This window comes from Rhinoderma darwinii, chromosome 2 (genome assembly GCF_050947455.1).
Source record: "Rhinoderma darwinii isolate aRhiDar2 chromosome 2, aRhiDar2.hap1, whole genome shotgun sequence".
NCBI lineage: Eukaryota > Metazoa > Chordata > Amphibia > Anura > Rhinodermatidae > Rhinoderma > Rhinoderma darwinii.
In genome coordinates, this window is record NC_134688.1 from 21,243,622 (window position 1) to 21,262,069 (window position 18,448).

The 18,448-nt window shown below is 43.8% G+C and overlaps 1 protein-coding gene across 1 annotated transcript in view; it reads left to right on the plus strand.

Annotated features, from left to right (window-relative positions):
* Positions 1–18,448, plus strand: part of LOC142742052 (N-acetylated-alpha-linked acidic dipeptidase 2-like) — a 61,369-nt gene that overhangs the window by 19,337 nt on the left and 23,584 nt on the right. The window contains exons 9-13 of the mRNA XM_075851453.1: positions 1,678–1,763; positions 4,473–4,592; positions 9,393–9,475; positions 17,238–17,301; positions 18,193–18,260. Of these exons, the coding sequence (XP_075707568.1) occupies positions 1,678–1,763; positions 4,473–4,592; positions 9,393–9,475; positions 17,238–17,301; positions 18,193–18,260 (421 nt within the window). The remainder of the gene's footprint in view (positions 1–1,677; positions 1,764–4,472; positions 4,593–9,392; positions 9,476–17,237; positions 17,302–18,192; positions 18,261–18,448) is intronic.

Here is an 18,448-nt window from a genome sequence, read left to right on the forward strand (position 1 = left end):
GCAGCGATAGGGAGAACGGGGGACTGAAAGTCCCCGAAGTTCTCCATGACTAACCTCTGACAACCGGCGTCTGCGCAGCTCACTAAAAATGAAAGGAGCGCTGTAGGTCGCATTTTTTTGGGAGGGGGGACGCTGTATGGCGTTCCCTACAGGGGGGGGAAACGCTGTATGGCGTTCCCTACAGGGGGGGTGGCTGTATGGCGTTCCCTACAGGGGGGGAGCTGTATGGCGTTCCCTACAGGGGGGGGCTGTAAGGCGTTCTCTACAGTAGGGGCTGTATGGCGTTCTCTGCAGGGGGGCTGTATGGCGTTATCTACAGGGGGGCTGTATGGCGTTCTCTACAGGGGGATGTATGGCGCTATCTACAGGGGGGGGGCTGTAAAAAAGGCACTATCTACAAGGGGGGGGGGTTGTGTGACACCCAGGGGAGGGGGGGCCCCAGTCAAAAGTTTGCTATGGGGCCCAGTCTTTCCTAGTTACGCCCCTGCATGAGATCAATACAGAGAAGATATTTCAATCTATGGTATAAAGGTTAAAGGAAGACTGCAAAGGTGAAGCCTTCATTGAGGCCATTGGGACTCAAACTATTAAGACGGTGAATTTGCCGTGCTTCCTCCTGAAGTCATTTGCCACCTCTCTGTCCTAATTTCAATTGGGTGATGCCCCAAAATTGGAGTGACTTAGGGTCACCGTCATGTACTGTTCTGACATGTCTGGGTAGCGGAGTGTCTTCTCTATTGTTTATAGAGCTAAGATGTTCGCAAATTCTTCTTCGCTGCTGTAGGGTTTTGCCCACGTAAAATTTAGGACATGGACATTTAGTCACGTATATAACTCCACTACTCTGAAGTTAGTCACATATATAACTCAACTACTCTGAAGTTAGTCACATATATAACTCCACTACTCTGAAGTTAGTCACATATATAACTCCACTACTCTGAAAGTTAATGAATTTCTTCATATGATATATCCTGCCATCAACATGGTTGCAAAAGTTCTTTATTTTTGGCATAAAGGGACAGAAGGAGCATCTTCCACAGGGGTGGGTGCCAGAAATAGGAGATTTTAACCAGGTTGATTTGAGAGTTTTCTGTCTGGAAAAATGACTGAACCAAAATATACTCTGTTTACTCACGGCCGTAATGATGTGTGGTACATATTGGCTACATATCACGTAGCTTCAGCAGCCAATCAGGGCCCACCCTGGTGATGTCACTCTGGGAAACCCTTTACAGCAGCGGTCCCGCTGTGGTCACCTGGCATGTTGTTGGCACGTACATAGAGGATCAGTCGGGACAGGAGTAGAATTGTCAAGGCATGTATATTAGGAAGCAGTGGTGTGACTATAGGAGGTGCAGAGATTGCTGTCACCACCGGGTCCTGGAGCCTAAGGGGGCCCTAGAGGTCCTTCTGGCCAATATTCGGAGTACTATAGGAGTACCAGTACTATAAATGAGACGTTCTAGTTGGGGGCCCTGTTACAGATTTTGCATAGTTGTCCAGGAGCTTCACATTACACCTCTGCTCAGAAGTGTAGTATTTTGTATTTTACGCTACTTGCCATCTGTTTTATATGGCTGGAAGAAAGCTGCCTCAGTTTTACTATATTTGTGTGGAGTCATTTTTTTTTTTACTAATTAATATATTAATTTATAATATAAATGTACATTTCAGACAAGTCAGGATGCATGTTTACAACAATAATGAGGTCACAAGGATTTATGATGTCATCGGCACTATTCGGGGAGCAGTAGAACCAGGTATGTACCTAAAAAGTGTCTTATAAGGGAGGTACTTTGCACTGGCAATGGCTAGAGAGGACCCGGCTTCCTTATAATGTTGGGGCTTCTGTTGGTGCTACAGAGTTAATAGCGCGGGCATCTTGGAGCTTAAAGCCTATGTCTATCTCTGGCAACCAATTAAGAAATTACATATAGAATCGATCTATATAAGAAGCTGAGTCACTTTGTAAATACATTACATAACAGGCTGTAACTCATGATCAGTACAGGATAAGTAATGTATGTACACAGTGACTCGACCAGCAGAATAGTGAGTGCAGCTCTGGAGTAAACTACAGGCTGTAACTCAGGATCAGTACAGGATAAGTAATGTAATGTATGTACACAGTGACTCCACCATCAGAATAGTGAGTGCAGCTCTGGAGTATAATACAGGATGTAACTCAGGATCAGTACAGGATAAGTAATGTAATATATGTACACAGTGACTCCACCAGCAGAATAGTGGATACAACTCTGGAGTATAATACAGGATGTAACTCAGGATCAGTACAGGATAAGTAATGTAATGTATGCACACAGTGACTTCGCCAGCAGAATAGTGAGTGCAGCTCTGGAGTATAATACAGGATGTAACTCAGGATCAGTACAGGATACGTAATGTAATGTATGTACACAGTGACTCCACCAGCAGAATAGTGAGTGCAGCTCTGGAGTATAATACAGGATGTAACTCAGGATCAGTAATATAATGTATGTACACAGTGACTCCACCAGCAGAATAGTAAATGCAGCTCTGGAGTATAAAAGAGGCTGTAACTCAGGATCAGTACAGGATAAGTAATATAATGTATGTACACAGTGACTCCACTAGCAGAATAGTAAGTGAAGCTCTGGAGTATAATATAGGATCTAACTCAGGATAAGTAACATAATGTATGTACTCAGTGACTCCACCAGCAGAATAGTGAGTGCAGCTCTGAAGTATAATACAGGATGTAACTAAGGATCAGTACAGGATAAGTAATGCTTAGTAAAGACAAAAAATGTACAAATATTGCGCTCCCTTAGGGTATTAACGTTTTAAACGTGGGTGCAATTGATAAATGGTGAAACATGAATGCTCACGTGGTGAGGTTGTGCTGGATGGTCGGCGCAACTCAACTTTTTCACATATCGGGTCGTAGTGGACCTCTATACCCCGTGGTTTGCTGGCCTTCGAAGCTGACTCTGGACATCTGTTCTCTGGGAATAGGGATCCCCCCCAGCGTCCAACGAATGCAGAGTAGAATGAAGAAAAAAAGCTCCAATATGGGGCGCTCCCGTTGGTGATATATGCACAATCACGATAATGGGTTTCTTTTTCTTATGTATTCTGAACGAACATATGATATGACAAACACTAATAAAAAGAATTCCTACGCGTTTCAACCTGAAGACCTAGGATAAGTAATGTAATGTATGTACACAGTGTCTCTACCATCAGAATAGTGAGTGCAGCTCTGGAGTATAATACAAGTTGTAACTCATGATCAGTACAAGATAAGTAATGTAATGTATGTACACAGTGACTTCACCAGCAGAATAGTAAGTGCAACTCTGGAGTATAATACAGTCTGTAACTCAGAATCAGTACAAGATATGTAATGTAATATATGTACACAGTGACTCCACCAGCAGAATAGTGAGTGCAGCTCTGGAGTATAATATAGAATGTAACTCAGGATAAGTAACGTAATGTATGTACACAGTGACTCCACCAGCAGAATAGTGAGTGCAGTTCTGGAGTATAATACAGGATGTAACTCAGGATCAGTACAGGATAAGTAATGTATGTACACAATGATTTCATCAGCAGAATAGTGAGTGCTGCTCTGGAGTACAATACAAGCTGTAACTCAGGATCAGTACAAGATAAGTAATGTAATGTATGTACACAGTGAATAACTTTTAATGTAGAATATATTCTATATTCAAGATGGTGTTCAAATATGGACATGCCCTTTAAAGGGGTATTCTCAAGATGTCATTGGTGGCTTAATGTGTTGTATTCATGGAAATAATTAGCTTTGCAAATGTGTTCTTTTTTTCTAAATGAAGCATTACAGCCCCCCTCAAAAAAAGACGACATTGTAGTATCTCTTTGTTTTCCTTCTGTTTCTACTGGAGACATCCTCCAGTAGTTCCCTGGTCCTGTGGGTTCAACAGCTCTATGTGCAGGGAATCCGAGCATGCGCGATTTACCTGTCTTCAGAAACGGCAAGCATGTGCAGTGAGAACATCAGTGTCTCTGCTTTTATCTGTTAGCCTGCCTCCAGCTGTCAGACAGCCGAGCGGCGCTTACTGAAAGCACTCGATCCGCAGGCCGAAAAAGATACACTGCAACCACAAATTAAAAAATTTCTAATATATAAAGGGCGTGAATAATTAGAATTTAATGTATATTTAGGACCACTGGAATAGTGAAGGATCATATATAGGAGAAATACAATGCAAGAATATTGGGGAGATGCAGTATATGAGGCAGATACAATGTATGGGACAGTGAAGGCCTGTGTAGAAAAATTTACTGATTGTTGGAATACCCCTTTAAGTAGGCACACAGGAACAAACGCATGCTGGCAAATCTAGTAGCAGCACCTGCAAAGCTGAACACATGCTATTGCCCACTGTACCCCTTGCCACTACCCCAATCTAGCATTCATTACAATGTCATATCTTTTTCAGACCGGTACATTATTTTAGGTGGTCACCGTGACTCATGGGTGTTCGGAGGCATTGATCCAACAACTGGGGCTGCCGTTCTTCAAGAAGTTGCAAGAAGCTTTGGGGCGAAACTAAAAGAAGGTACCAAGTATACTGATTTTAAAGGCTTCATATAAGTAACCATAGAACCCATTTAGAATTTAGTAGTCATTATACTAGTTAAAGTGGAAAAATTAGAGCATCTGATTGGCTAGCACAGCCAACTTTTTTTATATTTTTTTTATTAAAGGGAAAATGTAGAATTACATGGCGGCCATTCAAAAACTGTTACCAGCAACAATATAACACGGGCACTGTACTGGCAAAAACACTATGTGATTGGAACTATTGTACTGAACTAGTATGTGATTATTGTCAGTTCTGTGTGGCTCTTGTTACTCTGCCTTGATATTAGGAAACAAAGCTTAGAATGAAACTCATCAAGTAGTTTTTAGGTCCAAAATTCTGTGCTGATTATTTTCTTAATATGTTTTTTTTCTCTGATACATAGCTCCAAATCCCCTGCATAGACATAGCATTAATAAAAAAACATGTTAACTACCTGCAGCCACCACTAGGAGGAGCTTACTGTTTTTTTATTACATTTACTGTACAACAGTATGCAGTTAGCTCATAAGCTCCCTCTAGTGGTGACTGTAAGTAGCCAAATTTCAAACGCCTGTCCAGAGAATTTGGAGCTATATATCAGAACTGCTATGAAGATATATTAAGAAATTATTAATCTACACAGAATTTTGAACCTATTAAGATTAAAATAAACAAAATGTTTTTCAAGTCTGGACACTTCCTTGAAGTTATGTATTTCTGGGTGGGGCACCTAAGAAAATCTTTGCCCTGAGTGAAGGAAAGCAGAGCTACACCCTTGACAATATACACCTAAAGCGTTAATTAAGTGGATAATGAGAGCTCCCAATGTACAGGTCTGCTGGGTCAGTTCATGTGACACAACCCCTACTATATAAGACAGTGCAGCACAATGCTAGTGCAAATTATGTGTATTGGATTTGGTAAATCTGACTTCCCCAAATTCCTAGTTTAGGCTCTAGATAAGGATGAAAATCTGCAAAATCCTTATATATTTAATCTTTTTTAACTTTTTGGGAAACAAAATGTACCTGTTACCTCTCCTGACATTTCTGTTTTAGTAAATAATTGTATTCCTCATGAAGCTTTTTTTTTAAAACTCTTTGTTGTGCCGCTCCTCTGTTATTCCTCCTAGAAATTAAGGAATAAATTAACAACTGGGTATTACCAGTTGAGGGTTGTAATGTCCAATCAGTGCTGACAGAATGAGACTGTGTAGAGACACGCCCCTTTGAAAAGGAAAATGGTAACATCTAGTTGTCAATCTTTTGATATATCTCCCGAAGGGAAAACAGAGGAACGGCACATCACAGAGTTATGAGAAAATGTGCTCCTGAATTGTTATTTCATGGGGAATACAATTGTTTACTAAAAGAAACATGTCAGGAGAGGGGACAGGCCATCTTAAATTTTTTAGTCCAGGACACTCTCTTACACAGCTCTCCCTTTAATTGCCCCCTTCAAACTGCAGGCATTGTGCAGGGGCCAAATTATGACCGGTGTTGAACCCCATCCCAATTCCAGCATGGGGAGGGCACCATTTTGTTAATGTGTAGGATCCCTCTAATACACAGTGGAGTCCCATTATTATGACCACCTGCTAATATACCAGAGTGACCACCGTGTGCAGCAAGGACAGCAGTAGACGGGCTGGGAGTGACCCAATAAGGTGCTGGTCGGTGGTCTCAGGTATCTGGCGACATGCTGACTGCAGCGCATCCCACATTTGCAGGAGGGTACGTGGGGGAGGATCCATAGGGCAAACAAGACGATCGAGGTCCCACAGATGATCAATTGGGTTCCAGACTGGCGAATTAGGGGGCCAGGGAAGTACTTGGAAGTCTTGGTCGTGCTCTTCCAACCACTGTCGGACATTTCTAGCTGCATTGTCTTGCTGGAAGATTCCATCTGCCCCAAGGAAGACAAACAGCATGTATGGGGGGGGGGGGACATGATCTGCAACGATGGATTCATATCCAAATCGCTTCACAGTGTAATGTCGGGGTAGGGAGACAGACAGGTGAGCCCTAATCTACCCGCCACTCAGTCCCTGCCTACTTGCAACGACCGGCCCTAGGCAACGGGGTACAACTGGGCGACGGTCCCTACACTCAATAGGTGCACGACAGACAAACAGACAAGGGTACAAAGAAGCCAGGGAAATGGGGAAGCTGCCCACGGGGACACCGTGAGCAACAAGCGAAGTGAACGAGCCGAGTCAAACCAGGAGATGAGCGAGGTACAAAAACGCAGAGCAGAAGAGTGGTCAGTAAAGCCAAGGTCAATCACAAGCAGAGGATCAGTAGTTCAAGAAGCTGCAGAAGGGCCAGGAAACCAGCAGAGAAGAATCACAAGCAAAGGAGGAACAGGAAAGGCAGGTATAAATAGACAGAGGGCGGGAGCTAGCTCCGTCTGGCCAGGCTGTGATAGGCTCTCCCACTCCTAAGCCTGCCATCCTGGATGGTGGAAGATGGAGTCAGTCTCACAGACATAGAATCAGGTGCAGACTGATTAACTATGGGCGTCGACACAGAATTTGTGTCTGGCAGATCCTTTACACACAGCCTTTCACATGGATGAGTGGCCCAGAGAATGCCAGGAAAACCTTCCCCAGACCATAACGCTGCCGCCACCGGCTTATGTTCTTCCAGCAATGATTGCCAGGTGTTTTTCGCCTGACACGTCTATGTCCATCCATTCCATGAAGCAGAAAACATGACTCATCGGAGACAACAACCCCTTACCAATCATCGGTGGTCTAATTCCGATACTGCCGTGCAAAGTGAGGCCTTTTTTTCCGATGCACCTTTGTTACATAGGAGCAGTAACCATCCGTCTGCTTTGGAGCCCCATACGCAGTAGAGTTCGCTGACCTTTTGTTTTAGACACACGTCTGGTAGCCCCCCGGTTGATTTTCACAGTGAGCTGCTCCACTGTAGCGTGTCGTTCAGCCCTCGCGCACCTTCGTAGTCGACGTTCACCTCCAAACATCAATGGCACGTGGTGCTCCGCAGTTTCCACGTCCGTTATTCCCAATGGTGCCATTTGTCCACTCACGATACACTGTCACCACAGCAGCACGCGAACAGTTCACAAACTGCGCTGTGTGAGAAATACCGCCACCCTAGCCCGAAAGCCAATAATCATCCCTTATTGCAACTCTGATAAATCGCCCCTTTTACGCATGGCAACAACGAGTGATATGTGATCAGACAGCCTATCACACACCTTATATACCCACCAAGCCCACGACACATCACTTCCTTCATGGGCTACGCACTGCCGACGTAGAAAATAGGAAGTGGTCATAATAATGTGATTTGACTGTGTACTAACTCCTATATTAAAAATCACAGTGATTATTTGAAGTCTTTTTAAGCTTCAGAATGTCCGTAATCTATGTGAAACTGTCCAGCTTTCTCCTGACGTTGAAAAGACAGATCCCTAAAACTTGCATTGAATAATCATATGTGAATAAACCAAACATTACAGCCTCACCCATGTGACAGTATTATATACCACAAAATAATAAATAAGGACACATAATAATAATAACCGATCCATCAACGGCAGCTTGTTGATGGTTTCCACAGCAACAGTCATTTTTCTTATACAGCACAGAGGTTAAATGAACTAAAGAATCATTGAAAACACTAAAAAACTATTTTACCCTGACCTAAAGTCCTGTATTCGGGATCAAGCGAGGTGAAGGAACAGGTTTTCCTGACTTTACACTTGGCAGGTTGTTCTATTTTGTTTTCAGGCAAGGATTAAGATGACGCACTTCGCTGTCTAGTGTTTGTGTGGGATTTACTCTATAATTTTAGCCTTTTTTTAATTATTCGTCCATGTTTCATAATAAACAAACAGCTGGGACAGAGACATTACACTGAGCACTCACTAAACTCAAAAAAGAGAATATAGTGTGGTATATATAATGGAGGACACGTAGGGTATGTGCCACCGGAGCCTCCACCATTTTGAGGACCTCCCCAAGCCGGTTCTTCTGAGCACTTTGTAGTTACACCCCAGACAGTCACTATTTATCAGGGTAGTGTATATACTGTTCACCTTTGGGACCCCCACCTCTCAGGAAAACGAGATCCCCTAATGTTTGGTGACCCTATCCAGGTGAAAACGGATGCGTGTGGATCTCCCTTTTGAGGTGTAAGGAAGTAGCTTGCGTTGTTGTCTCCATATCTCCCAGATACTTCAGTGGAGAAGGCCATACGCAGGTATGACCAGCTCTCCTACATGTGGCTGCGATAGGGGGGTCAGGTGAGGTCCGTGACCCTGAGGTGCCCAGTAGCCTCCACCAACCTTAATTCAACCCTGGGTGAAATAGAGGTAAGGAAACAATTTTGTAGAAAAAGCAAAGTGAGACTCCCATTTTGGGTCGGGGTGGGGGTCAAGGAATGTATTTTGATTCCCCTACTTTAATAATAAAGCAACGTTTTTTGAGGGTGGGATAAAAATATAAGAAGATATATACACAGGTCAAAATGACTGAAACCACAACTAAACCCCTGACGGACCACATTGTGAGCCAATGGCTCTGTCGTGAATTATCGTATGACTGACATGGCACAGCGTCATCGCTACTATTATGGACGGACGCCGCAGATGTAAACAAAGCCTTAGCTCTATGTAATATGTATTATATTTCACTCATGGCAGTTATATTGACCCAGTGTCGTTCAGGCTACATTGGGTAAATTGGTTCAGATGGCTGTGATTTTGCATCTCGTTGATTACACTTCTACGTAATCATCAGAACTATTATTACTATTACTTCAGGCTGGCGGCCCAGAAGAACAATCATCTTTGCTAGCTGGGATGCAGAAGAGTTCGGGCTGTTGGGATCGACAGAATGGGCTGAGGTGAGAGAATCTATAGTGCCGGATGTTCGAGCTCCATGAACATACACTATACGGACAAAAGTATGTGGACCCCCTTTCTAAATATTGAGTTTAGGTGTTTCAGACACACCCATTGCAAACAGATGCATAAAATCAAGCACACAGCCATGCAATCTCTATAGACAAACATTACTAATAGTATGGCTCGAACTGAAGTGCTCAGGGACTTGGTACTGTCATAGGATGCTACCTTTACCACAAGTAAGTTTGTGAAATTTCTGATCTGCTAGATCTTCCCTGGTCACCTATAAGTGTTATTAATATCTGCTAGATCTACCCCAGTCAACTATAAGTGTTGTTATTATTATCTGCTACATCATCCCTGGTCACCTGTAAGTGCTATTGTTATCTGCTAGATCTGCCCAGTCACTTGTAAGTGCTAATATTATCTGCTCCGTTCACCTATAGGTGTTATTATCTGCTAGATTGGCCCTTGTCACCTGTAAGTCTTATTTTTATCTACTCCGGACAGCTGTTAATTCTATTATTATCTGCTAGATATGCCCCAGTCACCTGTAAGTGTTATTATGCTAGATCTTGCCTAGTCACTTGGAAGTGATCTTATCTGCTAGATCTGCCCCATCACCTGTAAGTGTTATTATTATCTGCTAGATCTCCCCGGTTACCTGTAACTGCTATTATTATCTGCTCCGGTTACCTGTAAGTGCCATTATTCTCTGCTCCGGTTACCTGTAAGTGCCATTATTCTCTGCTGTGGTTACCTGTAAGTGCCATTATTCTCTGCTCTGGTCACGTGTAAGTGCTATTATCTGCTAGATCTGCCCTGATCACCTGTAAGTGCTACTATCATCTGCTAGATCTGCCCCGGTTACATGTAATTTCTATTATTGTGAAGTGGAAGTGTCTAGGAGGAACAGCTCAGTTATGAAGCGTTAGACAACGCAAGATCGGAGCGGGGCCGCCAAGTACTGATGTGCGTGGCATATAAAAAAACGGCTATCCTCTGTTTATCACTCACTACAGAGCTTTACACTGCCTCTGGGAGGGACATCAGCACCAGAACTGTATGGCCGGAGGTTTGTGAAATGGGTTTAAATGGTCACTGCACACAAACCTACGATCACCATGCACAATGCCAAGAGTCAGCCGGAGTGGTGTAAAGCACGCGGCCACTGGATTCTGGAGCAATGTGTTCTCTGGAGGGATGAATCGTGGCTCACTATCTGGCAGTCTGATGGAGGAATCTGGGAACTCTACACCTGTCTGAGAGTTCGCAGAGCTAGAACTTGCAGCCAATCAGAGTTTTCGTATATTTCCGAATTTCTAAAGAGCCTTCTGCATCTAAATACATCTATATATGTAACAAAGTTCACACATCCCACTTGTTTATGAGATATTAATCGCTCACTACCTGAAAGGGAGCTGTGGATGTGCCATATGACTGTAGGCGTCTTGGTCTCTTTCTCTTCTATGACATTTCTTAAAATGAAATTTTTACAAAAGAAACATGACAAGTCCCTAACATTTACATTTTACAGAACATTTTCAGAACAGCTTTAATTTCTTGTATTTGCACCTAATTAAAGTAACACTCCGGGCAAAACAAATTCTCTGTGTTTTCCCTGTAGGGCATAAAGGGGCGATGCATGACACAAATTTAAAGATCATCAAAGAGAATTACTGTGTCATGCCCCGCCCCTTCGGGCCATGCACTATATCTATTTTGTCCAGAGTGTTCCTATAACAAGACTGTAAGGTCAGGTTCACACGTGACAATGGTGGAATTCTTAAAGGGGTAGTCGGGTTTCAGCAAATTAAAGGTTAACTAAACTTTTAAAAAAACTTCTGACATGTCATAGTGACATGTCAGAAGTTTTGATCGGTGGGGATCTGAGCACTGAGCCCCCCAACGATCGCTAAAAAGAAGCGGCAGAAGTTCTCGGGTAAACGCTGTGCCCCTTAATTTCTGATCGGCTTTCCTTGGAAAAGTCGAGTGGTGTATGGACGCATAGACTTTTTTTTTATTGCTGAGACACCGCTCCGAGGAAAGACGATTAGAAACTAAACGGCACAGCGCTTACCCAGGCGCTTCTGCCGCTTCATTTTAGCGAACTAAGGGGGGCTCAGTACTCAGACCCCTACCGATCAACACTTCAGACATGTCACTATGACATGTCAAAAGTTTTTTAAAAGTTTAGCTACACTTTAAAGTTATTCTTTGTATCATAAAAAGTTTTAAAATTTTACAATATATGTTCTGTATAAATTTCTTGTGGTTTTAAGATCCCTTCTTGCAGTAATTTAGTAGGAACTTTTATTGTTTACTCCCAGAGGATAAAAATCTGTCCTGGTCATGTGATGGACGCACAGGTGCACGGCTCGTTACAGTAAGGGGGGATTCACACGAGCGTGATTTTCGTGCGTGCAGGCCGCGTATTTTTCGCGCGCCACGCACAGCCCTATAGAAGTCAATGGGGCAGTTCGTGATTTGTGCGCAGCGTTTGTTCGCTGCGTACAAAACGCGACAGGTTCAATATCTTCGCTTATTTCGCGCATCACGCACCCATTGAAGTCAATGGGTGCGTGAAAACCACGCAGGTCGCACGGAAGCACATCCGTGCGAACCGACTGAAACAGCGCACCAGTTGTCAAAAGGATGAATGTAACCAGAAAAGCACCACGTGCTTTTCTGTTTCCAAACATCCAAATGGAGTGTCTTTGAGATGAGCGAACCTGGACAATCGAACCGAACTTCACCGGGTTCGGCCGAACTCGTTTTGGCCGAACCCGGCAAAAAAATTTCCGGTACGCGACGTCAGGAGATAGTCACTGCCCAGGGTGCTGAAAGAGTTAAACTGTTTCAGCACCATGGACAGTGACTACCGATCCCAATAAACATGAACCTGTAAAAAAAAAAGAAGTTCTGACTTACCGATAACTCCCGGCTTCTTCCTCCAGTCTGACCTCCCGGGATGACAATTCAGTCCAAGTGACAGCTCCAGCCAATCACAGGCCAAGCACAGGCTGCAGCGGTCACATGGACTGCCGCGTCATCCAGGGAGGTGGGGCCCGATGTCAAGAGAGGCGCGTCACCAAGGACGCGTCATCAAGGCAACGGCCGGGAAGTTCTCGGTAAGTACGAACTTTTTCTTTTTTTTTAACAGGTTGCTGTATATTGTGTTCGGCATTCACTGTCGAGGGTGCTGAAAGAGTTACTGCCGATCAGTTAGCTCTTTCAGCACCTTGGACAGTGACGGGCGTCGACTAGCCTCATCTCTATGATGGCGGCTGCGCGAAAATCACGCAGCCGCGCATCATACACGGATGACACACGCAGCTGTCAAATGTTTTTTGCGCGCGCAAATAACGATGCGTTGTTTGCGCGCGCAAAAACGCAACGTTCGTCTGAATCTGCCCTTAGGCTGGGTTCACACGACCTATTTTCAGACGTAAACGAGGCGTATTATGCCTTGTTTTACGTCTGAAAATACGGCTCCAATACGTCGGCAAACATCTGCCCATTCATTTGAATGGGTTTGCCGACGTACTGTGCAGACGACCTGTAATTAACGCGTCGTCGTTTGACAGCTGTCAAAAGACGACGCGTAAAATTACAGCCTCGTCAAAAGAAGTGCAGGACACTTCTTGGGACGTTTTTGGAGCCGTTTTCTCATAGACTCTATTGAAAACAGCCCCAAAAACAGCCGAAAAAACGGCACGAAAACGGCGCGAAAAACGCTGCGAAAAACGTGAGTTGCTGAAAAAACGTCTGAAAATCAGGTGCTGTTTTCCCTTGAAAACAGCTCCGTATTTTCAGACGTTTTTGGCTCAGCGTGTGAACATACCCTTACAGCAGAGTTATCAGAGCTCGATCAGAGACAGATTTTTATTTCCTGGGAGTAAAAAAGAACGGTTACTATTAAATGACAGCAATCAGAGATCATGAAAACTGTGAGAAAATATACAACTTCCCAATATAACTTTTGACTATACAAAATATACCATTAATGGGGGTTTTGCCATCAGGGACATTTATGACATATCCACAGGATATGTCATAAATGTCAGATAGATGCGGCTCCCACCTCTGGGATCTGCACCTATCTCTAGAACGGGCCCCCTAAACCACGTTTTACCTCTCTATGTTGCGACTGAAGCGCGTGATTTCCGACCATGAATTAGGAAACGGGGTAGCTCGCTGAGCTACGCTGTTTCCGTAACTCCAATAGAACCGAATGTTAGTTACGGAAACAGCGTAACTCGCATGCTACGCTGCTTCCGTAAATGGCATTCACTACTATGGGAGTTACAGAAACAGCGTAGCTCGGCGAACTGCGCTGTTTTCTTCTTCATTCTCGGAAATCACGCGCTTCAGCCGCAACACAGAGAGGTAGAATGGGGATTAGGGGGCCTCGTTCTAGAGATAGGTGCAGGTCCCAGAGGTGGGACCCACATCTATCTGACATTTATAACATATCCTGTGGATATGTCATAAATGTCCCTGATGGCAAAACCCCTTTAAAGGGATTGTCCAGCCACATTAAATTTATTTCAATGCGCTTGGAATGTTCTAAAATAATTCTATAATTTTTATAAAATCGCTTTACCAATCCTGTGACGCTCCCGTGCTGACACTTTTCAGGCCTCCCGCTCGTCTTCTTACTGCTCCAGCGGAGTCCACATGACACGTGACATCTGTAGCCAATCACTGGCCGCGGTGTCAATGCGTCATCGTTCGAGCAGGCAGTAGACAGACCGGCTGGGTCCCCAGGAATCGTTGGCAGGGGATTGGTAAGGTTAGTATTACTTTGTTATTTTATAGCATTTAAAAGCGCTTTGTAAAAAAAAATGGGTATGTGCCTTGGCAACCCCTTGAATTTGCTGACACCACAATAAATCCACCTCCTGTCTCGCCAGCCCTGCCTGCTGCTTTGTTCTACCTCCATGTTTTAAACTGCAGCACGTATTGTTCATATTGGTTGCAACCCCTGCACTAGCCCAGCAGGAAGTCTGTGCATTACAACACGGATAGAATGATTAGAAATTAGACGTAACTAAACATTATTAGGTCACTGCCTCCCGTATACTAAGAAAATGGAGCCTAAATGACCAGAGACCCCAGAGATCTGAATGATGCAGAGAAGACCCCTGATTGTGGTGGAGCTTCTGAAGCTGAGAAGTTTAGTATTTAGCACACACACAACATTACAGCGCTGAGCTTGGCCTGCGGTATAGTTGTCATGGCGCTAGACTCAGCCTGCACGAATATTAAGAGAAGACGTAAGGGATTTCCTTCAAACACCCTTCGCTGTCTCTCATATAACTTATTCAAATGAGTACAGGCATTTACAGGTTAAAAGAACCAAATCCAAAGAAAAACAATCCATTTGAGGTGATTAAAAAAATAAATTAAAAAATATATAACACATGACTGATCCTTATATGGTGAATAACTAAGCAATCACTAGGATATTTATTCTACTTTTGGAGATCTTGAAAACAGGTTGAGACTTTCAAGCAATGCTTCATGGGTAAAATATGCAAAACAGCCTCCAAGGGGATGACACCTGTCTCTCTAGCGCCAACTATTGGTTGCTACTGTGTAAGTCAGTGCCCATCTTTATAAATGACTCCTCACAAGAGTCATTTGGGGAAGTTCATGTTTATTAAAGGGATATATAACCTTCTTACTCTTATGGCATATCATCCATAGGATATGCTATAAATGCCTGATAAGTGGGGGTATGTTTACACAGGTCAGATACGCCATTTTTTTTCTATTCCACCCCACAAATATATTTATTTTCCAGCTTCCCAGTACATTATAAGGTGCGATAAATGGTGCCGTGAAAAACTACAACTCTTCCCGCAAAAACAAGCCCTTATACAGCTATATCGAGCGCATTGGTTTTGTGGGTACGCAGAACCACGGGTCCATTGCGGTCCAACGGACTGCAAAAAAAACCCTGGTTGTGCATCCGTGTGTCATCCGTACACACGTATCCACAACTATTCACCAGTGTTGGTGAATCCGCACATCCGGACTGTAAAAAGACTTGTGCTGAGTTTCTGCGTAAGTCGTAAGGAGCTTTCCCTGGGCCAAAGTCCACGGGCAGAGTGGTGTGATGCTCTGCCTGGGGACTCCGGCATTGGGGAGCTCCTGACATTGCTGTTCATATTAGTAATGTCAGGAGCGGTATACGTTTTTTTTGTGCAAACTTTCTGGATGGAATTGCATAGTTTACTGCGCTACTTGTACTTTACCAAAGTCCCGAATCCTTTAAGGCAAGACTTGTAAAGCGTTGTTTATAGGGGCGGGCATTAACTTACAAGGTATCCACCTATAGGAGGCGTCAGCGAGACCTCCGGGAGGCTATTTTGTGTATTTTACGGGGTTCTGCTGAATGGACGTATGGTTTTAAAGAAGCACTCTACTTTATTTTTTTTACTGCACCCTCCATTTGTACATTGGTGTTTCAGTGGGTTGCTGTGTGTAGAAATACTTACCGATCCCCGCATCTTGTATTTTTTCAGGTCCAGCGCCGCGCACGTGATCTTCACTCTGACCTGGTCTGTAGTCGCTGCTGTTCTTATGGAGCCTCGTCCTGGCCTCATTCTGTCTCCCATAGGAATGCATTGAGAGTCTGAGTTCCGGTTTATTCAAAAGCACAGCGACTCCAGACAAGTCAGAATGAAGATCACGTGAGCGGCGCTGGACACACAAAAAACAAGATGCGGGGATCGGTAAGTATTTTTGCTTAAAGCACCCCACTGAAACACCAATGTACAAATGGAGGGTGCAATAAAAAAATAAAGTGGAGTGCTCCTTTAAAGAGGCTCTGTCACCAGATTTTGCAGCCCCTATCTGCTATTGCAGCAGATAGGCGCTGCAATGTAGATTACAGTAACGTTTTTATTTTTAAAAAACGAGCATTTTTGGCCAAGTTATGACCATTTTTGTAGTTATGCAAATGAGGCTTGCAAAAGTCCAAGTGGGCGTGTTTAAAGTAAAAGTCCAAGTGGGCGTGTATTATGTGCGTACATCGGGGCGTGTTTAATACTTTTACTAGCTGGGCGTTCTGATGAGAAGTATCATCCACTTCTCTTCAGAACGCCCAGCTTCTGGCAGTGCAGACACAGCAGTGTTCTCGAGAGATCACGCTTTGTCGTCACTCACAGGTCCTGCATCGTGTCAGACGAGCGAGGACACATCGGCACCAGAGGCTACAGATGATTCTGCAGCAGCATCGGCGTTTGCAGGTAAGTAGCTACATCGACTTACCTGCTAACGCCGATGCTGCTGCAGAATCAACTGAAGCCTCTGGTGCCGATGTTTCCGACACGATGCAGGACCTGTGAGTGACGTCACAGATCTGCACTGCCAGAAGCTGGGCGTTCTGAAGAGAAGTGGATGATACTTCTCGTCAGAGCGCCCAGCTAGTAAAAGAAGTAAAAACGCCCCGATGTACGCACATAATACACGCCCAGTTGTACTTTTACTTTTAAACACACCCACTTGGACTTTTGCAAGCCTCATTTGCATAACTACAAAAATGGTCATAACTTGGCCAAAAATGCTCGTTTTTTTAAAAATAAAAACGTTACTGTAATCTACATTGCAGCGCCGATCTGCTGCAATAGCAGATAGGGTTGCAAAATCTGGTGACAGAGCCTCTTTAAGTAAAAAACGGGAAATATTGAGCATACATGCCTCCCATCTCTTTATTATATTATTGTTTTTATGCTTCCATTTATTCTGCAGGAAAATGCTAAAATTCTTCAGGAAAGAGGTGTGGCCTATATCAATTCAGATTCTTCAATCGAAGGTAAAGTTCTACGCATATTCCTCTTCAGTTCCCTCCCTATGGGGTTAGTAATAAGTACCTGTCAAATCTACTAATGCACCTCCCATTCCCCCCTCCTGGCCTGCTGAATAGGAGTGGCCATTGCTTGCAAAGACTTCAGATGGTCAGCAAGAGAAATGAGCTAATTCACAGATTTGCGGAGAGGAAGGTGCACCTGGCCCTGCAGCGGCCCCTGCAGGGGAAATATAGCATAATGCGGCAGCCATTAAAATAAATTGCTATCAATGTAATGCCTAGACGGCCTTATAGAACAGCTCTCCAATCTGGTTCATGGAAGAGGTCCCGAGCAGGGGACCTCCACCTATGACGTCCATATACCTTAAGGCTATGTTCACACAGGGCAGATACGCTACATATAAGTACATAGCGTATCCGCCCTGTGCGCTGCAGGTAATTCCAGACAAAAAAACGCACCAAATTGAAAAAAAAAACAAACTGAATTCTGGGTAAGTATAAGATTTTTTTATTTTTTTTATGAAATGCACCGTAGGTCAATTTATGACAATTTCAGCATTTGCGCAGCGTGTGGATGAGATTGGATCAAATCCCATCCACTTTGCTGCTACTGTATTATGCTGTGGATTTTCCGCATCGAATTCCGTTTCAGAAAATCCGCAGTATTTACGCTACGTGTGAACTGACCCGAGTAGGATATATATATAAAGGGGTTGTATTCACAACAGCTGGGGAGACACCAGTTGGCGATAACTGCATTTACTAGTTTGCGAGGTTCCTGACTAGGACTTTCTTGTGGACCAGACATGTTTATATATGTACTCAGCACTCGGCTCATTTATCACAATGTATTGAAGTAATTTTGCTTCTTTTTATTAAATATATTTTCCATTTCAGGCAACTACACATTGAGAGTGGATTGTACCCCGTTGTTGTACCAACTGGTGTATAATGTCACCAAACAGGTGAGTCTTAAGGCCTCATTTGTGAAAATGGGCCTTGTCGTTCATGGCAACCAATCACAGTGCAGCTTTTATTTTTCAAGAGCACTATGAGAAATGAAAGCTGCGCTGTGATTGGTTGCTATGGGCAACAAGGGCAGTTTTTCTGTTTTCATTGGTCACACTGTTTCCCTAGGTCGTTGTGAAGATAT